The sequence below is a fragment of the Microtus pennsylvanicus genome, chromosome 12 (assembly GCF_037038515.1).
Source record: "Microtus pennsylvanicus isolate mMicPen1 chromosome 12, mMicPen1.hap1, whole genome shotgun sequence".
Classification (NCBI taxonomy): Eukaryota; Metazoa; Chordata; class Mammalia; order Rodentia; family Cricetidae; genus Microtus; species Microtus pennsylvanicus.
This window is the reverse complement of record NC_134590.1, coordinates 25,628,078-25,653,888: the sequence shown is the minus strand read 5'-3', so window position 1 is coordinate 25,653,888 and position 25,811 is coordinate 25,628,078. Positions and strand designations below refer to the sequence as shown.

Here is a 25,811-nt window from a genome sequence, read left to right as displayed (position 1 = left end):
GTCTCAAAAAAATTTAAAAATAAAATAAATAGAAGAAAGTCCCTTAAATAATAGCATTTCCCCCCTTCTACCAGACAGACTTTCTGATATGTCAATTTAGACAGAGTGAACTATAACCCCCAGAATTCTTTTTCTACTATGGTTTCGTTCTTATTTTTGTTGTTTTGTTTTTCTTTTGCTTATAGAGACATTCTGGCTGGCCCTGGTACTCACTATGTAGCCCAGACTGGTCTCAAACTCACAGCAATCCTCCTGCTTCAGCCTTCCAATAGCTAGAATTACAGATGTGAATCACCAGTTCTACGGGTTCCCCTTTAAGGGGGAAGTCAGAGAACAGAAGGATGGCAGCTGCCATTTAGTAAAGATACACCCTCTTGTCGGTAATTCTGCTGAACGTTCCAGTCCACAGTCAGCTGAGTGTTATCAATCCTGGAATGGCTGAATTTCTCCTTAGTGAAAACCAAACAGGGCTGGAGAGACGGCTTTATGGACCAGAGCATACTAGTGCTCCAGCACCTACTGAGAGGTCAGGCAGTTCGGTCTAGGTAACTCCAGCTCGAGAAGCAACCAAAGTCTCTGGCCTCTGCAGGCACATACCATACCCACAAGAATATACAGACATATACACAAATTAAAAACAAATTAAAATATTTTTTAACAAGCAGCAGCAGCAGCTGACCGTGTTTTCTGACTGCTGTGGACAGTCTCATGCCTGTGGGGTCCCAGCCTGCTATGACTCTCTCCCAGCTGCGGACTCTGTGGTCTCCACACTTCCTCACTGTGAAAGCCGGTTCCTCATAATAATTCATTATTATATTCTGGTTTCCTTTCAGTAGACCCTTCTGTTTGATTTATTTTTCATTTTTATTTCTGAAGACATTGTGTGTGCGCATTGCAAATGCACAAACGTGTGAGGAAAGGATGCTAGTGGATTAGAGGCATTGGTGGGATGCCTGGGGTCTTACCTCCAATCACACACACGTGCACACACACACGCAGACACACATGCACGCGCGCGCGTGCGCGCACACACACACACACACACGCACACACAGACACACACAAACGTGTGAGGAAAGTATGCTAGTGGATTAGAGGCGTTAGTGGGATGGCTGGGATCTTACCTCCAATCACACACACACGCACACACATATACGCGCGTGTTCGCGCGCACACACACACGCACACACAGACACACACAAACGTGTGAGGAAAGGATGCTAGTGGATTAGAGGTGTTGGTGGGATGCCTGGGATCTTACCTCCAATCACACACACACACACACACACACACACACGCACCCACACATGCACGCGCGCGTACACACACGCACACACAGACACACAGAAGCACACACGCATTCTGTGATTGGCCTGTTAACAAGTACATAACTTGCCTCTTGTCTGCCTCTTGATATACACTTCAATCAGGCAGATCCAACTGATCAGTTATTTAAGATTATCCACTTGGATCAAGATTTACAAAGATTTAAACTCATTTTTCTCTTTTAAAATGCAAGATTTTGTTTGTTTGGTATTTTGTTTTTCAAAACAGGGTTTCTCTGTCTGACAGCCCTGGATGTCCTGGAGCTTACTCTATAGATCAGGCTGGCCTCGAACTCACAGAGATCCACCTGCCTCTGCTTCCCGAATGCTGGGATAAAAGGTGTGGACTATCACTGCTCAGCTAAAATGGAAGGTTTTTGTTTGTTTGTTTGTATTTTGAGGCAGAGTTTCTTTGAAGCTTTGGAGCCTGTCCTGGAACTAGCTCTTGTTGACCAGACTGGCCTCGAACTCACAGAGATCCGCCTGCCTCTGCCTCTCAAATGCTGAGACTACGGGCGAGTCCCGCCACACCCAGCTTAAAGCACAAATTTTTTTTTTCTTGATGATTTTATGTATTTATTAACATATAGTGCATTCTGGTTACTCTTATCACCACCCCCACCTTTTCCAACTCCCTTCCACCCCTGTCGTGCATGCCCTCCTCCCTACAGTCATGTCTTTCTTTTTTTTGTTTTTGTTTTTTTGGTTTTTTTTAATTTATTTATTTATTAAGGATTTCTGCCTCCTCCCCGCCACCACCTCCCATTTCCCTCCCCCTTCCCCGATCAAGTCCCCCTCCCTCATCTGCTTGAAGAGCAATCAGGGTTCCCTGACCTGTGGGAAGCCCAAGGACCGCCCACCTCTATCCAGGTCTCCTAAGGTGAGCATCCAAACTGCCTAGGCTCCCCCAAAGCCAGTACGTGCAGTAGGATCAAAAACCCACTGCGATTGTTCTTGAGTTCCCATTCTTCCTCATTGTCCGCTATGTTCAGCTAGTCCAAATTTATCCCATGCTTTTTCAGACCCAGGCCAGCTGGCCTTGGTGAGTTCCTGATAGAACATCCCCATTGTCTCAGTGTGTGGGTGCACCCCTCCCACATTGGAGCACCGGACATAAATCTCAAGGTCCAAATCAGGAGCAGAAGGAGACGAAGCACGAGTAAAGCACAAATTCTAAAGGATTCAAAGGACAGGACTCACCGAAAGTGCTGGATATTTGGTAGTATGCATGCGTGAGGCACTCTAACAATCTTTGGTGTCCCTGTGGTCCCCGAGGTGTGTAGAACATAAGCCAAGCAACGCTCCTGCCGAATGTCCACGTGTGCCCTCCCTTCGATGCTGCTCTCAGAACTCATGCTGGTTTCTTTATCATCCACCTCGAATTTCTCTTTTCCATCACTGAGCGCCGACACCTCACCGTTTCCCCAGTGAAGTCTGAAGAGCACCAGGTCCTTATGTTCCACTGAAACTGTGTCATAGTTCAAAACTGCTTCATGTGAAGATCTGAATTTCTGTTAGAGAAAATATTTACAAATATTAACATATTAAAAAGGCTTCTTTGGGCTGGAGAGATGGCTCTGCTCCTCCAGAGGTCCTGAGTTCAATTCCTAGCAGCCACATGGTGGCTCACACCATCTATCTGTAATTAGCTTCTGGCCTGCAGCGTACATGCAGGTAGAATACTGTGTATATAATAAGAGAGAGGGAGGGAGGGAGGGAGGGAGGGAGGGAGGGAGAGAGAGAGAGAGAGAGAGAGAGAGAAAGAGAGAAAGAAAGAAAGAAAGAAAGAAAGAAAGAAAGAAAGAAAAAAGGCTTCTTTTATAGAAATGTAAAAGATCCATTTACTCATTCAATATGGCTTAACCAGGGATGGGAGTACTAGCTATGATCTGGGAACAAGGAGAAATAAGACATACCTAAGAGTTAAGTGTCCTTACTTTCAAACTCACCTTCAAAGCAGATGTATATAAAAGCATGCAACTGTAATGCAACATTGGAAAAATGATAACAGCACATGACTGAGATGTTAGTGGAGAAACAGAATTTAACTCCACACAAAGGGTCCGAGATTTCAGAGGCAATATTTGTATTCTCCAAATGAGAAGATGGGTAGTTCAGACAATCACCAATATAGAGCCACATGATCTAAGAAAGCTGACACTGGAGAACAGTAAGCTCTTCAGAAATGTGCAGAAATGGAGGAGAAGATGAATGGAGATGAACGGAGAATCCTCAATTACTTTGTGTAATTAGCGTAAAGTACCCTTAGCCTATATAGGATGGGACCCACCTGAAAGCGGCAACAGCACGGGACTAAACTCCGTTAAATTAGAGCCACTTACTGAATCCTTTACAATGGTTCTGAGCTGATCTTGAACTAGGAGTGGACAGCAAGGTTCTGCAAGCAGCCAACAGAAGGTGGGACCTAATGGCTCTGGTTCTGGCTTCGGTGCAATGCAGGAGTGAGCTGGATGAAACGGTGTTATGTTTATTTTGTTTGGTTTTTGATCTTTGGAAACAAGTCCTTGCTATGTGGCTCTGCTGGTCTGGAATGCACTATGTGGACCACTTCAGCCTCCAGCTGGAGGTCATCGTCAGCACCCTGAGTGCTAAGACTACAGGGTGCACTGCCACTGGACTCATACACACTGAAAGTGGGGTCCTTCTGAATAGAGCTTCTTGTGTTGATTGATAAAAGCAGCTTCACTGACACAATCTAAGTTTTCATATTAAACAAATAAATATAAATAATGAAAGGTCAAACCCTGGTAGCTTGCCACATTTTCTGCTTGTGTGTTTGTGTATGTGCACATGTTAGAAGCGGCATGTTATATGAAGCCTGTTATGCTATAATAATAATATTAAAGGCAAACTGTACCCATCTGTAACCTCAAAATACACGATGAGGTGGAGTCAGCAGGACCTTCTAAAAGAAGTTCAAGGTTAGCTGAGCACAGTGGTGCACGTCTTTAATCCCAGCACTCAGGAGGCAGAGGCAGATGGATCTCTGTGAGCTTGAGGCCAGCCTGATCTACAGAGTGAGTTCCAGGACAGCCAGGGCTAAATAGAGAAACCCTGTCTGGGTAGGGGTGGGGTGGGGTGGTGGTGGTTTATGTGTATCTGTATACCTGCTTGTCTGTGTGTGTAACATGTGGGTGCAGAAGATGAAAATCGTGAACTGGAGTTACAAGCTTTTGTAAGCCACCCAGGGTGGGTACTGGAACTGAACCCAGGTCCTCTGCAAGAACAGCAAGTGCTCCTCTGAGCCATCTCTCCAGCCCTATACTTAAAAATGTTTTAAATAATAAATTTAGTTTTTCACTAATGTGTGGTCTAAAAGCTGATCTCTTTTTCCAAATGTAAATTTATTTATAATTCTCTAACACTGATATAAGTACATAAAAGTAGACTCTCCAAGTATGGCACTTTCCACCATGGGAAATAATCTGGAAGCAGGAAAGGAAAACACACAACTGCCATAAGGTTGGAAGATATTTTCATATCATAAAGGGGTGGTTCTCAGTGAAGTGTTCAGGGTGGAGAGGGGAGACTTGGGAAGATCTGGGCATTTCTGGGTGTCATACCGAAAAGGTGCTGGCGGTCTCTAGTTTGTGGAAGGCAGCAATGCTATTAACCATCTTACGTTGTACAGGAAACTTCCCGCAACACTCAACCAAAAATGCTGGACCTGAGAAACTTCCCACAGCACACACTCAACCAGAACAGTGACATCACTGGACCTGGGAAATACTGCCAGAGTTGGTGGATTAAGAAGTTAAGACAGAGGAGAGAACTTTGTTTTCTTTTTTGGTTTTCTGAGACATGGTTTCTCTGTGTAGTCTTGGCTGTCCTGGAAGTAGCTTGGTAGACCAGGCTGGCCTCAAAGTCATAGGTTGAGAGAACTCTTAAACTGGAAATATTCTCATATTCTCTCTCTCTCCCTTTCTCTCTTCCCCTCTCTCCCTCCCACTTTACACCCCTCCAAAACACTTAAACACCAAGACTTACGTTAACCTGCTTTTTTTCAACGAGAACATACTTCAGATGACATTTCTTCATAAAGTAAGCTGATAATGACGGTGGTGAGTCTGGATCCACAGGTGCATAAGCCGCTGGGACCTGAAGAATCCTGAAGGGCAAGTGCAAGGTTAGCAAAACACACAAAATTCTCCTGTGAGCACTTTGATGTCCCTGTTTTAATATCCATTCGAATTTCACTAATTTTAGGGTCACGCCTCAGTTGTAAATAGTTATTTTATCTTGAGCCCAGTGGATATCTGAGAGCTCCCGACACTTAATGTACAGAAATACAACATTTTCAAAGACTTGACAAGACCTGCAGTGGTGTCTCAGTGCTTTCCTGTGAGCTAACAACAGTTATATAATGCTTCAGCTGCTTTCTTTTGACAGACAAATGTGGTCTTTATTGCAGATATTTAAATATTCCACTAGTAAAACCTTTTAGTCTCTCCTTAATAGGCACAACCTAATGATTAAAATGATTAAATGCTTAAAATAATTTACTTAAAAATAATATTAGCATAATGTGTACTTTAACTTCTTTAGAAAATTGATAAACTAATGCCAAAAAAATCCAACAGTAAATAGAAACGTAGCTTACAATGTGTGCTGTGTATTAAAAGCTATAAACTAACTTAGAGTCATCTCACTTTATCCTAGAAATTTTACCCTAAAATCCAGGAGGGTACGCTTATCCCAGGTTGGCAGTAGAGACCAATTTCCCGAATTCCTCCAAAGTCACAGTGTGTCAGCAGGAAATCACATAATTCGGAAGCCTCGCTCAGCACTGTCTTGTAGGTGTGACACACTGGGGGCCGGCTGCTGCCTTCGTCAAAGCACACAGCTGTTCTGTTCAAGTGCATGGAGGCCGCACGGTGCACCAGCGCCTGAAGAGTCATTTTACTGAGGTTTGTCTAAACACCAGTGGCCGAGAAATCTACACAGACAGAAATGTCAAAAGTCAGGGGAGTTTTAGGGAGGCAAAGAAGAAACACGTCTCTGAGTAAAAATGACTGTATTGGCTGGGTATCTGTCGCGCACCCGCGACCCCGGTCTGCGCTCTACGTGCTAGACCCCAGTTCGCGAGCTTCGGGCAAGGGGCTGGAGGTTGAGAACACAGACACAGACCAACACGCAGACCTTTAAACACTGACACCAAAGCCCCTCTTTACTAGCACCATGTAGGATTAAATACACTGCAGTCAATGGCCAACAGCTGAAAATCCCATCCTCTGATCCTCTAAGCTAGGCACAGCTTCTAGTAACTTTAATTAGAAGGTTCTAGGAGAGAAGAGCAGCTGAAGGCCAGGACTCATTAGTCCCAACAGTATCTACATAAGTAACAGACCACTTGCCAGTGTGCCCGAATTCTGTCCCCAGCAAGGCTAAAGAACAAACTGAGAGAAGTGCTTAGATGGAAGCTACGTCTCTCTGTCAGAGATTCTGCAGGGAAGGCGGACCAACTGATGAAATGAGTCTGCAGGGTTGACTGGGATCTGCAGACTCACACTATCTTGGGATACCCCGACAGCAGGTTTATTGCCCACCTGTGTTGTGAGACACTTGTACACTGTGTGAAGGTGTGCTGCGGTGGTTGGTGTAAAAAAAAAAACAAAGCTGAACAGCCAATAGCTAGGCGGGAGGTATAGGTAGGATTTCCTGGGAGAGAGAGTAAGAGGAAGAGAATCCAGGCACACAGGAGCTGCCATGAGACACAGGGAAAACAGGAGGTGCAAGATGGGAGAGGTAACACCATGCACAGACTGATATAAATGGGTTAATTTAAGTTATAAGAGCTCGTGAGGAATATGCTTAAGCTGTAGGCCGAGCTTTCTTAATTATTAAGTCTCCATGTCATTTTTTGTGAGCTGGCAGTCCAAAGAAAAACCTCTCCACAGAGCTGTGTACCGACACATATAAGGTAAAACACATAAGGTACACACATAAGGTAAAACACTCCTACATACAATAAAATTTTAAAAATTTGTCTGAGAGTTGCTTTTCTTCCAGAAAGCAAACACGTATATAACTGCTAATTTCTCACAAGAAAATATAATCTAGTAACATATTTCACAACGGTGGAATAACGGGACTATAAACTAAGTTCTTAAAAAGAGAAAAGTGTCAATTTTTTATATCCAACTACAAAACTCACCACAAAAAATCTATACAATCAGTAAGGGGTTTTTCTACTTTGAATTTACAAGTTCCCAGTGGCAAAATTCAGTCTTGTCTAGGTTTTCATTCCAGTCATATAATTTATGTATATATATTTTTCTCTCCAATAAATAACATCATTATTCCATGCTCAGACATACTTGGGCTAAATAGATGGCTCAGCGAATAAAGAAACTTGCCTCAGTTCGATTCGTGGTATCCACATGATGGGAGGAAAGAACCAACTGAAAGAAAATCCTGTGACTTCCTCAAGCATGCTATCACCCCCATCCCTCTCCAAATACTTTAAATAAATAAGAAGAAAACAACCAAGTCAACTATGACTTTTTTTAAAAAGGGGTCTTTAAGGAACAACAAAAGATAATCTAACAACCAGATTTTGTGTTACACTATCGCGCTTAAACGGCTTGCCGATTTACAACTTTTGTAAATGATGGGCTCTACCTATATCGGGCATTATAAATACTGGTGAACTATCCATCCGCGCCTTGATATACATCACGCAGCCACCTTTAGTTACAATGCACTCGGGGCTTCCAAGTCTTTCACTGGCTCTCGGGACCACGCTGGAGGGCGGCGGGGTAGGTACAAGGCACGTCCCTGAAGGGCACCGGGTGGAGGCCGGTGGCCCAGGACGCCACAAGCCAGGTCAGGCAGGCTGCCGAAGTCGGGCGGACTCAAGCGGAAGCAGCCAGCCTTCTCGGCGCGCCTCCATCTCCCACCCCTAAATCCTGTGGCTGCAGCAAGCTCCTACCCCACCTTTTCACGACATCGGGCGGACTACATTTTCCAGCGAGCAGCAGACACCCAGCAGCCATAGAGCTACCTCCCCAACGGGCCTCTAGCGTCAATCTTCCAGCGCCCGTGACGTCAACGACAGCGGCGGGGGCGTGGCCATCGCTGACGGGGCTCCACCCAGATTTGCCGCGTGGTCCTGGTGCCGAGTTAGCGATGGCAAAGACGGGATGTGCAGGTTAAGTGCTGCCACGCCCTCCAGGTAGCAAACCTGTACGCACGTGTGCGCCTGCTTGAGTCTACGTGCACCTTGTGCGTGCACGTGCGGGCGGATTCCCAGGAGTCGCAGGTGGTTGTGAGCCGCCACGTGGGTGCCGGAACCGGAAAGGGCCTCTGGAAAGGCAGTGCGCGTTCCTCACAGCCTGGCCATCTCCAACACAGTTGTCTCCTCTTCCCTAAATTGGGGATAAAATTAGCAGCCCAAAAGGCTGAAGTGAAGAAATCACCCCCACATTTGAGAGTAACTGGCCTTATCTCCTCCACGTTTTCTGAGAACACATAGTCAAGCTTGGTGGGACTGTCACTACAGTGAAGCCCTCAAAGGGAAGCCCCCAGCGGAATGAGACTCAAAACTATGGCATCTGCAGCCGTTCACAACACTTCACTATCAGGGAAACCCAAGCCCGTCCGAGGTGAACAGCGCTCCCTAGACCCATTTTTTTCTAATATGTGTGTTTCCAAAGCGGCAATTATTAAATCAATCTTAAGGGTTACAAGTGGTTACTGTGCCCCAGCGGAGAGGAAAGGAGCAGGGAATTTTGTTCTTGTGTCGGAATGGGAGGTGGGAGCAGCTAAGCATCCATCACAGTGCCTGAAAAGGGATAGGGTAGTGTCCTTGCCTGCCGAGGACGGAAGCTCTTATACCCAACCATACAAAAAATACCCATTTAAAAAAAGAAGGTTTAAAAAATACCCATTTGGAAACCGCCTTTTTCTTGTGTACTACGGACATCTCCAAACACCTTGCTAGTGTTTTGTTTAGTTAACTTTCCGTTGCTGTGATAAAACATCATAACCAAAGCAACTTGGGGAACCAATAGTTTATTTCATCACACTCCAACACTAACAGAAGTCAGCACAGGAACCCAAGGCCAAAATCTGGGGGTAGGACCTGAAGCCGTCTGTAAGGAATGCTGGTTACTGGTTTGCCCCACCTCCACCATACACCCCATGACACTCTTTTCTCGTTATTTATTTATTTTTTTCAAGACAGGTTTTTCTGTGTAACTTTGGAGCCTGTCCAGGAACTCGCTCTGTACACCAGGCTGGCCCTGAACTCAGAGATCCACCTGCCTCTGACTCCCTAGTGCTGGGGATTAAAGGTCTGTACCTCCAATGCCTGGGCCTTTCTTTTCTTTCTTTGTATCTCAGTTATTTTATTATTTCATGTGTATGGGTGTTTTGCCTGTTTGTGAACCACATGCATGCCTGTAGCCTGAGGCCAGAAGAGGTTTGTGTTGTCAAATCAAGAACTGGTGTTAAAGGGCTGGAGATATGGCTCAGTGGTTAAGAGCACTGCCTGCTCTTCCAGAGGTCCTGAGTTCAATTCCCAGCAACCACATGGTGGCTCACAATCATCTGTTCTGGCCTGCAGGCATACATGGAGGCAGAATGTCATGTATACATAGCAAATAAATTAAAAAAAAAAGAACTGGTGTTAAGGCCAGCAGTGGTGGCACACGCCTTTGATCCCAGCACTTGGAAGGCAGAGGTAGGTAGATCTCTGAGTTTGAGGCCAGCCTGGTCTACAAGACAGCTAGTGCTGTTACACAGAGAAACCCTATCTCGAAAAAAAACCCAAAATAATAATAATAATAATAACTGGAGTTACAGACAATTGTGAGTCACCCTGTAGGTGTGGAGAATTAAACTTGGGTCCTCTGGAAGAGCAATCAGTGCTCTTAACCACTGGACATCTCTCCAACCCCCAGGCTATTTTCTTAAACAAACCAGGCACAGCGGTGCTATTGCCCACAGTGGGCTGGACCCTCCCAACATGAAGGAAACATCGTCTCAACTGACCGTCCCTCTTTCCACGTGACTCTAGCTTGTGTCAGGCTGACAAAGTGGCCAGCACACCTGTCTTTGTGCTCTATAGATCTATAGAAATTACACCATCTTTTAACTGCTCAATGAGAGACCCTCATGAGAGCCCTCATCCCTTATTTTCAAAGGGACAAGAATTTCCTAGCAAAATGTTTTAAATTAGAAACACAGATTAGCAGCACCTTCCTTTTCCCCTCGCACCCGAGAGAATCCAAGCAGGAGAATTTAGGCAGCCAGCCACCTGGTGAAAACAAGTAAAACAAGGAGAAAGCTGACTTACCAGGATAGGAGGGGGCAGAAGGCCTTGCACCCATGCCAAAAGTCACTTCAAAAAGCCTCTTTGTAGATTGCACCTTTTAAAACCTAACCCTACAAAGAAATTTTTAACTTCTCTCTCTACCTTGTTGTTTCAGGGTAGTGAAGAGGAAGTTCCTGGCTAGCCAGTAATTGCCTGTACTCGCTTGTACTTGCAATAAGAGTTAACCTTGCATTTTGAAGTCCAGTCCACTCTGCTTTCTGGTGGTCTCCCTCTGGGTGGGGGGCATGCTCTGGACATAACACTCAGTGAACCTCACCTCTTAGCCTCCCTTCTTCGCATAGACGAGAAAAGAGTGTCATGGGGTGTATGGTGGAGGTGGGGCAAGCCAGTAACCAGCATTCCTTACAGACGGCATCAGAACTGCCTGGCCCGATTTCTTAGGGAGATTCAAAGTTTGGGGTTTTTTTTTCTTTTTTTTTTTTGGATTTTTCGAGACAGGGTTTCTCTCTGTAGGTTTTTTTTTTTTTTTTTTTTTTGGTTCCTGTCCTGGGACTAGCTCTTTTTTTTTTAAATTAATTAATTAATTTATTTATTTATTTATTATGTATACAGAGCATTCCTTCCATGTATGCCTGCAGGCCAGAAGAGGGCACCAGACCCCATTACAGATGGTTGTGAGCCACCATATGGTTGCTGGGAATTGAACTCAGGACCTTTGGAAGAGCAGACAATGCTCTTAACCTCTGAGCCATCTCTCCAGCCCCTGGAACTAGCTCTTGTAGACCAGGCTGGCCTCAAACTCACAGAGATCCACCTGCCTCTGCCTCCCAAGTGCTGGGATTAAAGGCGTGTGCCACCACCGCCCGGCCAGATTCAAAGTTCTTATTCCCAGAGGCTTTCAAGTTTTTCCAGCGAGGGATTTAAGTATACACTTCTAAAAGGATACCTTTGTATTGGTTCAGGTTTTGAATGCATTTTATTAAAGCCTTTCCATTTGCATGGCTTTAAGAAACTCTTAACTTGCTAGCAACCTTTAACCCCTGATCCTTCAGATGTCTGACTTTTGTTTTTTGTTTTGTTTGTCTTTTGAGATACCGTTTCACAATATAGCCCATGTTGGCCCAGAAGTTCAAGAACCTCCTGCCTCCTGCCTTCCCAAGTGCTGGAATTATAGGCCCCTATCAGGCCCAGCCATTTCTCTATTATTGCAAGTGTTATCATCCACGGTTCTTGTGTTGGGTTGGTTTTCCCCATGGGTTAAGGAATTTAAAAGGTAGGAAATAAATCACTCACAGCAAACAAGTTTTATTAAAATGTCAGGTGTATATACACCCCTCACACACAAACTCTCCATAGGCGGAGAAGAGATTATGCAGACCAAAATTGAGTCTTTCTCACCTATTCTCCGCCCCCCACCAAATTTGAATGTTTTAGTAGTACAGGGTGGGTCTCCCTCCCCTTATTTTGGGTTGGCCAACTTAAACAGATAAAAAAGAGTTGATGGGGGGCTAGAGAGATGACTCAGTAGTTAAGAGCACTGGCTGCTCTTCCAGAGGTCCTGAGTTCGATTCCCAGCAACTGCATGGTGGTGGCTCACAGCCATCTATAGTGCAATCTGACACCCTCTTCTGGAATAAAGGCATACATGGAAATAAAGCACTTAAGAAAAAAAAATAAAGGCAGGGCAGCCAGAAGTGAAAAAAGCCCACCAAGCCTTTGTTCTAAACGAAGAAGCAATCTTGGTGCTTACCCATGGCCTCGTTTCCCAGACTCTGTATGCCTCTGGGGTTCTTACCTATCTTCAGTTTGCGTTTTCCCCTCTATCCATTTCCTTTTCTTCCCAGGTGCTTCTTTTCCTCCTACTGGCTTAGCACTATCGCATGTTAGAGACCTTTTCTGTTTTCTGGCGTGTCTAATGGTCCACGATCATCCATTCCTATTTCCGGGATGAGGTACAGACTCAGAACTGAACAGAATGCAGTTTACTGAACTTCCCAACAGACCGTGCTCCTAACCACAGGAAGGCCTGGGATTTTTGTAAATTGTAAGTCATAAGCACGCGGTCTATATAGTTATCTAGACAGAAGAGATTTCTACCATGTACCTGGTTTATCTGGAGTTAGTTATCAAGGATGCCAGGCACATCCCTGGCACTGTCAAGGTCTAGGCTGTGAAGCTCCTGTCCATCTCTAACCTTTTGTCTCCTTATGCTGGGAAAGTTGACAGGAATAGACCAGTGTTAGCTGGGAGAATCTGCTGGTTAGTGAGCCCAAACTCTGGGACAATTGTCTCTCTAGCCTGATTTCATAGCAGGACACTACTCCCTACCCCCATGCTCCATGTTCCCACCATTTACAATGTCTCTAGCCATGAGACGGTGAAAGACTTCTTTCTGCACTTAACAAGTCCTAATGTTTCCACACTTGTTTGCCTGGATTGTGAGGTGAGAAAGCCTTGATGAGGTGAAAGGCTTGATGGACAATTGAAACATAAACTTCAGGGATGCTTCTAAGCCCCTAAAAATTACCAATCTTTCTTAACGCCTAATTCATGATTCAGGAGGTATTTATTTCTTTCAGTGTTTTTTTTTTTTTTCAGTTTTGTTTTTCGAGACAGGGTTTCTCTGTGGCTTTGGAGCCTGTCCTGGAACTAGCTCTTGTAGACCAGGCTGGTCTCGAACTCACAGAGATCCGCCTGCCTCTGCCTCCTGAGTACTGGGATTGAAGGCGTGCACCACCATCGCCCGGCCTTTTTATTTTCAATTTTTGAGAATTCACCCAGCAATATTTTTTGTGAGGGCCATCTGTCATAGGCTGAGTGTCCCTGTACTTTTTTTGCCAGGTATGTCAAGATTGCAGAGCCCTGATTCTTTATCCAGGTCGCTTTTTCAGAATTGTTTGGGGTGATGAATTTCATAGTGGAAGGATTATCCTCCTAAGGCAAAAAGCATACTTATCATAAAAAAAATAGGGAGGGAATCTCTCTCCTCTAACACAACCCACTGTGTGCATATAGCTCTCCAAGACCACCTCCCTCACCCCTGGGGGATTTTGTCCAAGTTTAAACGGGTGCAGAGATGACATTCTGCCTGACCTAACACTGCTCCCTTCCACTCAGGAACCTCTAGTCCACTGCTCTGAAACAGTCACACCAGCTATGAGAAAGCTGATAATCAGTCCCTTCCCTATAGTGAGGTGCAACCAATTCTTGCTGGGGTGGGGGCTGGTGGTATTGTTTTTTTGTTTCTTGAGACAGGGTTTCTCTGTGTATAACAGCCCTAGCTGTTCTGAACTAGCTCTTGTAGACCAGGCTGGCCTTGAACTCACGGAGATCTGCCTGCCTCTGCTTCCCAGGTGCTGGGCTTAAAGGTGTACCCTACCACCACGTGGCTGATATGCAATTCATATAACCATAACAGACATATTGTTCTCGAGTTTAAAATTCGACGGCTCAAAAGTCGTCTGCATTTTCCTGTTCATATGTATTCTGGCCATTTCCCTGCTTCCCTTTTCCAGTTACCTCAGAAGTGAACAGCACTGCTTCCTTTAAAAATTCATTTTCCAAAACAATCTGGAAAATTGCTTTGCCTTTACAGAGAATGAGCAACGACAGCCAAGGTTTTGGTTGCAATTGAGTAAATTATATATATCACAAGCAAGACTAAAACAGCAGGCAGCAGATAAATTGAGACCATCAGATCAGAGGGATGGGAATCACCTTTTGGCAGGTAAGACATCAAATAAGCTGGTCCCATAGAGGCATTTTTCTATTATGGGATAAGCCCCAGGGCTTTGGTTTGGGGAGTAGCTCACCCTCTACTGTGTTCAGGGACACCTCTTTACTCACCTGCTCTCAAGGACACAGCATTTTCACCCTAAGCTGTTTAACTCCTTTCCCCTTGCACAAGGCTGGCGTCCAGCCTGACCCTCCACAAACAGTCCTGGAAGACATTTTGAAGACAAACACGCTTAGGGAGGCAGCAAGGTGGCTCAACGACAAGGGCACTCACAAGCGAGCCGAAGGTCGAGTTTGGCCCACACAATGGAAATGATTCCCACAGTTGTCTTCTGGTCTTCATTTGTGCGTGCACACATGCAAATGAACTGGAGAGATGGGTCAGCAGTTAATAGAACTTGATCTTCCAGAGTACCCAAGTTCTGTTCCTAGCACACATTAGCACTCATGCCAGGCAGCTAAGGGTACACATCATTATTCCAGAGCAGAGGAGGCAAATCTCTTGAGTTTCAGTCTAGCTGGGGACTTCTATTGAGATATCGTACCAAAAAATGAACAAAGATGCTTGGGTTCCAAAACTTTCTCAGTGGGCTTAAACAGAACGTGGCAATTTATAATATATATTGCACAATTGCTGACCCTACTACTGGATTAGTGCTGCATTGTGGGATTTACTGTCCACTGCTCAAAAGGCAGTGAGGTGTGTCTCAGAAGGAAGACATGCTTTTTCAAGAAAATGAACCACAGTATTGGAGTCTCCAGGGAAACAAGCAATAGGATCTAGTATCCAGATGGATGGAGTCTTTAAGGAAATTACATGTGAGATCCCGACGTCTGACAGGTCAGAAATCTTCAGGCCAGGTCAGCAGGCCGGGAGTTTGGGGGCAACTTAATTTCTAGTTCTGAGTCCCAGCAGGCTGGAAACAGATTTTATGCTGTGGCCTTTAGGATCCAGTGTTTCAAGAGTGCTGTCCCTACTCTCCTTCCCTCCCTGAAACTTGATACTACTGTTGTGTTTGTCTGTTTCTGTCTCCCTAGACAACCAGGCAGTTGAAATCAGTGTGTACATTCTCACAGTCCTTTACATGTGATTATGCATTAAAGCTTGTGTTACTTCACAGCTTTGTTCTCAACCCCCCCCCTTCAGTTTTTCAAGAAAGGGTTTCTCAGTGTTAACAGCCCTGACCATCCTTGAACTCACTGAGACCTGCCTGCTGCTACCTGCTGAGTACTGGGATTAAAGGTGAGTACCACCACTACAGGCAGCTTGGTTTTCTTTTTTTAATATTTATTTATTTATTTATTTATTTATTTATTTATTTATTTATTTATTTATTATGTATACAATATTCTGTCTGTGTGTATGCGTGAAGGCCAGAAGAGGGCACCAGACCCCATTACAGATGGTTGTGAGCCACCATGTGGTTGCTGGGAATTGAATTCAGGACCTTTGGAAGAGCAGGCAATGTTCTTAACCTCTGAGCCATCTCTCCAGCCCCAGCTTGTTTCTTTTTAACACTGCATAGGACCCCACTGTCTGAGGGGGGAGGGAGTCCCACTTTTATTTACTTTGTTTGCATTTTTGAAGATCTTTGAAAAATCTGAACACACAACTATGGCTGCCAGTGTTTCCAAAGAAACCTTTCTGCAAGGTGCTCATTCAGCATTCTATGCCCTCCTACTTGGCATAAGTTTGCACAGCTCGAAAGAGATGGGCTACCTATTAAAATGCCCGAATCAGAGAAATGAGATCTCACCAGTTGGTGCCAGGTATGATCGAGGCTGCCATCTTCATGGTTTTACCATAATGTAGCTTTAAAAAGCACACATGGAAACATACTTATTACATATATTTGTTACCAAGAAAGATCACAAAAAGGTATTTAAAAAGGGCTTACATTAGTTGGTAACTTTAACTGTGTTCAAACACATTTTTCATTTTTTCCTGCATATTGTACTCTAGTTATATACATTTAAAGCAGATAAAAGGCTTGAAACGGGTAGAAAAAAATGTTAATTTAATTCATATTCAGAAACTTGTGAAATAAAAGGTTACAATGAAGAAATAATTAAGAAAGTTGTACAATTATCAAACGACCACAACATCATTTCCCTTTATAAAAGTATCCCAATAAAACAAAATAAAAACCATGGAAAACACAAAGTCAAATTAGAGATTTTGGTTTTAATACTTTCCCTGAGTTTCTTTTTAAAACATCAAATTTAAATAAGGCCATTTAAAAACTGACCTAAAGGCTTACCCTCCAGCCCACCATAGTGATGCATTTAATATACAAGGCTCCGCCCACTGAAACGGTCCTAGGACTATACAATGTCAACCTGCCTGCAGCTGTCACAGGAGCACTCCAGACACCAAAGCACATGTCCTAAAAGTACTAACAGTTTATCTTGACTGCTATTCTGTAACACGTGAGACTATATACCAGATGCAGACTAATAATTTCAGTTATTAATAAATACTATGTTTCTTTTTTTAATATTTATTTATTTATTATGTATGCAATATTCTGTTTGTGTGTATGCCTGCAGGCCAGAAGAGGGCACCAGACCCCATTACAGATGGTTGTGAACCACCATGTGGTTGCTGAGAATTGAACTCAGGACCTTTGGTAGAGCAGGCGATGCTCTTAACCTCTGAGCGATCTCTCCAGCCCCTAAATACTATGTTTCTAAATGGGTTGGGAAGCTACAGCAATTTTGGCAACAATATAGAAATAAATGTTTTTGCACATGAAGACTTACACAAACATGAGTTAGTAAGGAAATCACCACAATCCTCTAAATCTGCATCATAAAAAAATTGAAACGAAAATCTCACTAGACCTAACAAAACAAAGCAGAAAAGACCTGATTATGAGCTGACTGACACTTGGGTACAGGCAAATAATTTCCCAACAGTAGCTGTCTGAGCCATTAAACAAAATCGGCCCCTAGTATGTTTCTATTTGCTCAATTTCAATCCAATATATGTATGTATAAAAGAATGCATAACTATCAAGCACTCAATCCAGACAGCCAAATCTAATCAAATTAAGGACAAAGGCTTACTTGGAATTCAAATTTTTGTTTTCTACTTCCAATGTACTAAGTTATTTGCTAGGCTTGTATTCTAAGGTACTAGATGTCATCGATCATATCTTCGAGTCCAAGCGTAGGAAAAAGAAGGCCTCAGATACATTTTTCAATCATTCTGGTGCATCCCAAAGAAACAGCAGAGGTCTGCAAATCTGAACATTTCCCTCCATCCTAATGAAAGTGAAAACTTACTTAGCAAAAGCTAACGACCATGCGCTATTAAAACATAAGGGTAAAATGATACCTCTAAACACCTATGTATGGTGTGTATTCACGTTCCTACTGTGTATTAGATGCTTTAAATAAACGGGGGCTCCGAGGCACAGAAAGACACTTAATCCTCAGGCAGAAAACCCAGATTGTCCTTGAACCCAAGAATCCCCTGCCTCAGCTTCTCAAGCAGTTTTTATTTCTTGCCTTTTTTTGTTTTTGTTTTGAGTTGTCTATTGATCCTCAGAACCACAGATGTGTGTGCTGAGGAGGGGGCGGCCACTCCTTCAGACTAGACTACAGATTAGATCTCTATGGGGCACAAGGAATTCAGATTTTTCCTGAACATTATAAAGCCCCTTGTCCTGTGTATATTACAATTACACATCCCTAATCTAACCTCTTGCAAAACCTTCAAGCATGGGCCTGGGAAATACCATTCACCTCCTGCCTTCTCCTAGGTGAGAAGTCAATCCTTGTATAAAAAAAAACTTCCTTACATGTTGTACTACATGTAACCATCATGATTCAATTATAGCAATTTAGTAACCTCAGGAATTCTCAGAGCTTATAAAGGTATACACACACAAGCAGGTGGTATCTCTTTTGTACCAACTGAGTAACAGTCTATAAACCACTTCTTGATCAAGTTCAGTCTCAAGACACTCCATCCAGGCAGCTACCATTCCAGTTCCACAGGGTACTGCCCAGTGAGGCAGGCTGTACAGTGTCCTGTCTTCTCAAAGCATTCCAGACCATTGCCATTTTCTTGAATTGTAATATCATGTCTTTTCACTTTCTGCTTCTCGAATTTGATGTCTTGTTGCACAGATGAAACCAGTCCTTCCACCGACAGATACTTAACACTGTTTGCTCCTGCAGGAGGAAAGGGAAACGTCACAAGCTTTTGCTCCAGGGAGGAAAACACGCTCCACCACAGCGCGGCTACAGAAAGCACCGTTTATGTCAGCATGGAAAGTCTCCTTCAGCGTTCCTGAAAAGGAAGCTGCATGCGATGACTTCTAACCTGTAATCCCAGTTTCTTGGGAAGTAGAGACAAGATGATCTCTAGGTCAAGTCACCCAGGACAGTTCCAACCTTTAAAAGGAGAGGGAAAGACCTGAGAATGAGGCCTGGGGATAAAATGCTTGTTTAGAAGCAGTAGTCCCTGGATTTAATTCTGTGAGTGTGTGTGTGTGGGGGGGGGTCTGGGGTAGGGTTCTGATTGTGTGTAGTCATTTCTCTTCTGATATTGCTTTAACCTATATCTAATATAAAATATTATATAATATCTAATATAAAAAATGCCCTAGCACTTTTAGAATAGTGTTCAATGTCTACTTAACATATAATGATAATAACTTTTTAAATTCAGGGTTTCAAATTGATTTCTATGGCTCAGCAAATATACATACATACGTACATGTACAGACAGTCCCATATACGTACATACATACAAAGAAAACATAGTAGAACTAAACTTGGTAAAGACCATGGTAAAGTTCACTGCACCGCCCATCTACTTCTGCATAGACATGGAATAGCTAACCTGTGTATAAGTAGAAACAATGGCGCCAAAGCGAGGATTCAGAACAATGGAATTCTGGAAAGGATGTAATAATGAGGGAGACCCTGACAGGAGTTTCTGATACAGGCAGTATGTCCACCTGAGCATGAATTATAGATTTCCAATTCTGGATATTAACGATGTAGTCCACATATTTTTTTTGAGTATTTTTCTACATATCACTAGCTGTCCTGGAACTTACTATGTAGACCAGACTGGCCTCGAACTTAAGAGATCTGCTTGCCATTTCCTCCTGAGTGCTGGAATTAAAGATGTGCAATATATTGCCAGCCTGAATATGTAGTCCTTTAATTTTTGAAGATTTATTTATTTATTTATTATGTATACAACAATCTGCCTGCATATATGCTCACATGCCAGATCTCATTACAGATGGTCGTGAGCCACCATGTGGTTGCTGGGAATTGAACTCAGAACCCCCTGGAAGAGCAGTCAGTGCTCTTAACCACTGAGCCGTCTCTGCAGCCCCACATATTTTTTCTGAGTATATTATTGCAAACTGGAAAAAGGTAAAAACCATGATATAAAGTATATAAAAATATTTTTGAAGGAATATCACTACACACAACTTTGTATATGTATGTATAAAAAAGTAAACTGTTTTGCTGAGTTATCTGGAGTGATTTTTTAAAAATATTTATTTATTTATTTGTTATGTATACAATATTCTGTCTCTGTGTATGTACACAGGCCAGAAGAGGGCACCAGACCTCATTACAGATGGTTGTGAGCCACCATGTGGTTGCCAGGAATTGAACTCATGACCTTTGGAAGAGCAGGCAATGCTCTTAACCACTGAGCCATCTCTCCAGCCCCTGGAGTGATTTTTTTTTTTAAAGAAATGTCTTTAGCCATGGCCTTGAACTCAGAGAGCTCCAGCTGCTCCTGCTTCTAGTGTTGGAATTAAAGGCATAAGCCACACCACAAGGCAGAATCTGAAATCATTATGTTTAAATTATTTCTAAAAGACATAAGTTTTGTTGCTTTGGGAATGACTTTTCTCCCCACATGCACTTGTGCATGCATATGTGTGGACGTGGCTATAGAGGCCCAAGGCTAATTGATATGGGAAGTCTTTCAGCATGTTGTGGATGTTCAATTTCCATGGTTAATAAAGAAGATGACTGGCCAAGAGTCAGGCAGAATATAGCCAGGCAGGAAATACAAGCACATACAGAAGGGCAGAGTCAGGGAGACAACATATATCTACCTAAGGACTAGATGCCAAAAAACCACCAGTAAGCCTTCGGCCACATGGCGATACACAAATTAATAGAAACAGATACTTAGTTGTAAGAGCTAGTTAATAAGCCTGAGTTAATGCGCCAGTTTATGATTAATATTAAGCCTCAGAGTGGCTATTTTAAAAGAGGCTGCAGGAGGACTATGGCAGCAGACATGGGGGATGGACAGGACAGAAAATGACAGGACAGAAAGGCTCCACTTAGGGTTAGGGGTCGCAGAGTCACTGAATCCATTACTATAGCTAATCAGCTCACTCTGGGTATACGGTCTCCACGTGCTCAACTCTGGACTCACAAAGGCACCCATACCTACCCAGCAACTGCGAACTCAACTGTGGTCCCCAAAACTGTGGTGCAGAACTATAATGCTGAGCCACATCCCAGCACTCAAATTTATTTTGCAAATCAGCTTCTTATTGCTGTTTTACACAAATGTGCACTTAAAATTTAAAACAAACAAACCAACAATTAAAATCTACAGAAATTTTAATACCTACCGAGGTATTCTGCAAGATGATCAAATTCTGGTTTGTTGGCTATCAGCTCTTCTTTGGTGGGTATATTTATTCCCATGAAGCAAGGATATTTTATTGGTGGGGAAGCGACTCGAATGTGCACCTTAGAAAGAAATCATGCATTCACAGTAAATTAATTATGCATACTCCATACTTATAAAACTGTCTTACTGAACATTCAATTAACAACATTAGCAACAAGGTAAACCATAGAAATCATTTCACTGAATAGGAAATTTTTAGATTAGATAAATTATTAGATATATTCATTTTTCTATTACGTGTGAGTTTTTGCCTGCATGTCTGTCTGAGCACCATGTGAGTGTTTCACACTCAGTGGCCAAAAGAGGGCATTAGCCCTCACTCTCTTCAGTGATAGCACTCAGACTCCCAGCATGCCTTTCTCATTAAGCTAAATCACTAGGAAAGCAAGGAGTTTTTCAGCCTTGCACACAAACACTTCAAGGCCACTGAAATTTCCTGGCCAGTTTCAATACTGTGTTTTAGGAAGTGGAGAGGGCAAAGGAAAGAGAACAAGAAGATTGGTTGGTGGGAACAAACAAGCTTCTTGATTAAGTTTGGCATTAATTTTAAAAGGCTCAGTTCATGATGATTCAAACAATTTTAATAACTTTCAATTTGTAAAAACTGCAATATATAAAATTCAATAAAGTTAAGTACATGAAAACAAGATCTCCTATAATGTGCATCCAAGCATTTAAAACAGCAAAATTAGACACATGCTTAGCAATCCTTTTTAAAGGTCTATTTTACAGAAGATAAAGTGATACTAAACTAATTTGGGTTAAATCCATTGTATTGGTTCTGTATCTTCAAATAGAGAATACAGCAAATACTCTTATATTTTTATTTTGTTCTATTTTTGTTACATTTTAAAAACTTTGTTAAAAAAAGTGATGTTTCTTTTAGGTTTAGTTTTAATATAGTAAAGATTAAACTTCATATAATGTAAGAGTAGTTAATCCATGCTCTCCATATTGCTGCTCAGCTATCACAAAGCCATCTGGTAAGCAGAGTTAAATCCCACCTACCTATTCATTGGATACCATTAACTTTGATGCCAGCATCGTTTGGTTGATTTGGGGGCCACAAGGACTGTTTCAACATTACTCACCTCCTTTGCCCCGGATTCTTTGAGCAGTCTTATGATGGGTGAGATGGTATTGCCTCTCACAATCGAATCATCTACAAGGACAACTCTCTTGCCTTTAAAGTTGTCAGTCAACACGCCAAATTTTTTTGCAACACCAAGTTGTCTTAACCTCATGTTTGGCTGGATGAAGGTTCTTCCTACATATCGGTTTTTACACAGCACCTCCACGTATGGCAGTCCACTCTGGCAGGGGAGAAATATATGCACTGTTAGTAGCAACACTGGGCTGAGAAGATGCGTTTCAGGGACAGGAGGCACTCCTCCATTCCTCACGGTACCCATCGCTCTAACACACACTAGGGACTTCATTTAGAGGCTAAGTAGGGATGCTCAACTACACCACTAAATTCTGCACATATTCATGGATGCCACCCTAGAGATGGTCTCACTGTGTTTGCTATGCTACCCAGACTGGCCTCCAACTCACCGCAGTGTTCCTGCCTTGACTGCTCCAGTACTGGGATTGCAGGCCTATGCTGTTTCTATCTTTTCAAACAATGAGTGAGGCCAGAGACTGTCAGTAAGATGCCAGACCTCTGGGTAATGCCATGAAAAAGAGTAAGAATTGGAGAAAGGAGATTCGATCCCAAAAGAAAGGAAGAAGCACTGTGTAAAACCACAAAGGCATTATAACAGTTTAAAATACCGAGAGAGAGAGAGAGAGAGAGAGAGAGAGAGAGAGAGAGAGAGAGAGAGAGAGAGGAGTGAAAAAAGAAAGGGGACACCGGGCGGTGGTGGCGCCGCACGCCTTTAATCCCAGCACTCGGGAGGCAGAGGCAGGTGGATCTCTGTGAGTTCGAGACCAGCCTGGTCTACAAGAGCTAGTTCCAGGACAGGCTCCAAAACCAGAGAAACCCTGTCTCGAAAAACCAAAAAAAAAAAAAAAAATAAAATAAAAAGAAAGGGGACGAGGAGAGACAAACAGGCCACAAGGCAAAGGAAAACAGAGGTAAAGGAAGACCCGTGACAGCACAGCACAAGGAGAAGCCAGAGACTGCAAAGTGACAGAGGACGGGGGGGTGGGGTGGGAAAGAGATGATGAGGAACTGGGGAAAATACAAGCGTATGAAAATGTCACAGTGAAACTCATTACTCTGTATGCTGCTCAAAATTAAAAAGGAGATCCAATATTCTCATCTTTAGGTGAATAAAAACTGCTTCTTGTTTGTGCAGGTGTGCATCCACGGGCATGTGCACACCACAGCTGGTACAGAAATCGGGTTACATGGGTCAGTTCTGTGCTTCCACCACGGGGGTCTTTGGAAGAAAACTCACGTGTCAGCCTTTACCCACCACCCAATATCTCAGCCCACATGTTGTTGAAAGAAACGGCTAAAAATTCTTGAACAGGAATCAACATTAGACCCCAACATTTCCTTCTTACAGTAAGTTGGTGAATTTTCCAGTTATAATCCGTATGTATTTGAAAGACAGAAGAACAACTCACTGAATAATTAAAAGTCAATACCTTTGCCGCATACCCAAGAGCTGCAGGTGTAGCTGACTCTGGAACCGTGCTAACCAAGTCCGCCTCCACAGGCGCTTCAATCGCCAGCTGCTGGCCACAGCGGTACCTTACTGTATAAACCATCTGGCCTGGAATGGTTGGAAAAGAATAAGATTGTCTTAACTGAGAACAATATTGGTTTCTAAAAAGCTGGTATAAGGATTTTATAGATTGAACAAAAAATACAGAAACAGTAAAATAGAAAAACATAAACTGAGAGATTCAATTGTGTGATATATACAATATTCCACCATAAAATGTATTTGAAAGTTATACCCTTTATTACAAAAAAAGAAAAAAAAAACAAAGAAAAGAAAAACCAGAATCTAGGAGTTGAAAAGAAGAGCAATTATGATTTGCAGCTCAGTGACATATTCATAGCTCCCATTTGGCCACATGCTTCCTGAGTGCACACAAGCCTTTGGCCAAGAACTGTCATGTTTCAATGAGATAAATGAGATTCATATAAAGAGTCAAAGAAATGACTTACCTTCAAATATACTGTCTGGTCTTGCAAAATAAACATATTCAAATATACAAAAAGCCACTGGGTCTCCTCCAGACCTTGGAATCGTATCAAGAGTTCTGACACCGTGCCTGGATATTTCTACAATTTCTCCAGGCTTGACTTCATGAGAATATCTTAGAACAAACAAACAGAAGACATCTGTGAAATCTATCATTTTATACAATGCTAATTTTTATAAGGCAAAAGAAAAGACTATAACCCTGCTACTCTTAAAATAGAAGAATGTTAAAAAAGGGACTTATATTTTATCAATAAAGAAGTCAGTAAGTACTCTCGTTCATTGCCCACTGACAAATCTTGATACGGTATACAATATAATCTATAATATCACTTCACTCTGAAAGTTAACTATGTGTTTTTTGAGAGGAGTAAAGATTAATTCTTTTTGTTGTTGTTTTTTGGAGACAGGGTTTCTCTGTCAGTCCTGACTGTCCTGGAACTTGCTCTCAGAGACCAGGCTGGCCTTGAAAACTCAGAGATCTGGCCGCCTCTGCCTCCTGAGAGCTGGAATTAAAGGCATGCACCATTACGCCTGGCTTACTTTATTCTTAAGAGCATGACCTAAAGAGGCAGTGAATTGTTCAGTACGGTTAAGGACAGTTGGTTCCACGTCTGAGGACCCGAGTTTGATTGCTGGAGCCCACACAGCAGAAGGAAAGAACTGACTCTCACAACTTGTCCTCTGATCTCTCCACAGGTGCCCTGTGGCACCCACACCCCTTCACCACACAAAATAAAGAAATGTAAAACAAACAAACAAGAAACCTCTCCCCAGTCGCCCCTCAGGTCCTGGGATTATACTGCAACCAACTTTGCCTTGAGTGTTGGGATCTAAAGCTCAGGACCACTGCTCAGGCAGCAGGCACTTTACCAACAGAGCCTTCTCCCAGCCCAAGTCCCTACTTTGGAAAGTAAGACTTTAGCCATTTTAGTAGAAGTGCTTGTCGCTAAATCTAAAGACATGGATTTGATCTCTAGGAGAAGAGAACTGACTCCTGCATGTTATCTTCTGACCTCCAAATGTGTCCCTCCCACACAACTAAATAAATGTCATTATAAAATCAACAAACTAAATTGTCTAAGCTGGGCATTGTGTCTTAACCTGTAGTCCTAGCCCTCAGAAGGCAGAAGAGAAATGCCGCAGACTCCAGGGTGGCCTGGGTTAGTGAGAGACATGGAATCAAACACAAACACAGCCATACTTAAAAAATAAAAAAATCAAATCAAGTTGTGGCATTTTGAAAGACAGTATTTTCAGAACCAGAAAGTGGCACTGGGACATTAAAGTCAGTACAGTTGCTATGGACACTACTCACAGGTGCTGTTTTATAGCAAAGAAATTGGTCATGAAAATAATACCAATCACCTCCCTTTAAAAACAATAATTCCCAAACTCATTTCATTTATTCTTTGTTTCTTTCAGGGTAGGGGAAGGTATTTCGAGACAGGGTTTCTCTGTAGAGCCTTGGCTGTCCTGGAACTTGCTCAAACCAGGCTTTGAACTCAAAGAGACATGCCTGCCTCTGCCTCCCCTGTGCTAGGATTTTTTTTAATATTTATTATGTATACAGTATACAATATTCTGTCTGT

At 42.9% G+C, this 25,811-nt stretch overlaps 2 protein-coding genes across 9 annotated transcripts in view; both read right to left on the bottom strand.

The window, feature by feature from the left end:
• Positions 1-8,574, bottom strand: part of Aasdh (aminoadipate-semialdehyde dehydrogenase) — a 28,672-nt gene extending 20,098 nt beyond the window's left edge. For 3 of the 8 annotated variants that reach the window (XR_012907232.1, XR_012907233.1, XM_075942932.1), the window contains exons 1-4: positions 8,283-8,395; positions 6,015-6,282; positions 5,334-5,454; positions 2,526-2,836 (exon numbers count right to left, since the gene is read on the bottom strand). Coding sequence is in view for 4 of the 8 variants with exons in the window: in XM_075942932.1 (XP_075799047.1) it covers positions 2,526-2,836; positions 5,334-5,454; positions 6,015-6,244 (662 nt within the window). In the remaining 4 variants the exon portion in view is untranslated. Of the gene's footprint in view, positions 1-2,525; positions 2,837-5,333; positions 5,455-6,014; positions 6,283-7,702 lie in introns of all 8 variants that reach the window. The other 5 variants (XR_012907231.1, XR_012907234.1, XM_075942929.1 and 2 more) reach the window with 5 other exon arrangements.
• Positions 8,575-16,354: 7,780 nt separating this feature from the next.
• Positions 16,355-25,811, bottom strand: part of LOC142832476 (amidophosphoribosyltransferase) — a 34,730-nt gene continuing 25,273 nt past the window's right edge. The window contains exons 7-11 of the mRNA XM_075942918.1: positions 24,183-24,334; positions 23,654-23,781; positions 22,147-22,368; positions 20,994-21,114; positions 16,355-18,540 (exon numbers count right to left, since the gene is read on the bottom strand). Of these exons, the coding sequence (XP_075799033.1) occupies positions 18,344-18,540; positions 20,994-21,114; positions 22,147-22,368; positions 23,654-23,781; positions 24,183-24,334 (820 nt within the window). The 3' untranslated portion in view covers positions 16,355-18,343. The remainder of the gene's footprint in view (positions 18,541-20,993; positions 21,115-22,146; positions 22,369-23,653; positions 23,782-24,182; positions 24,335-25,811) is intronic.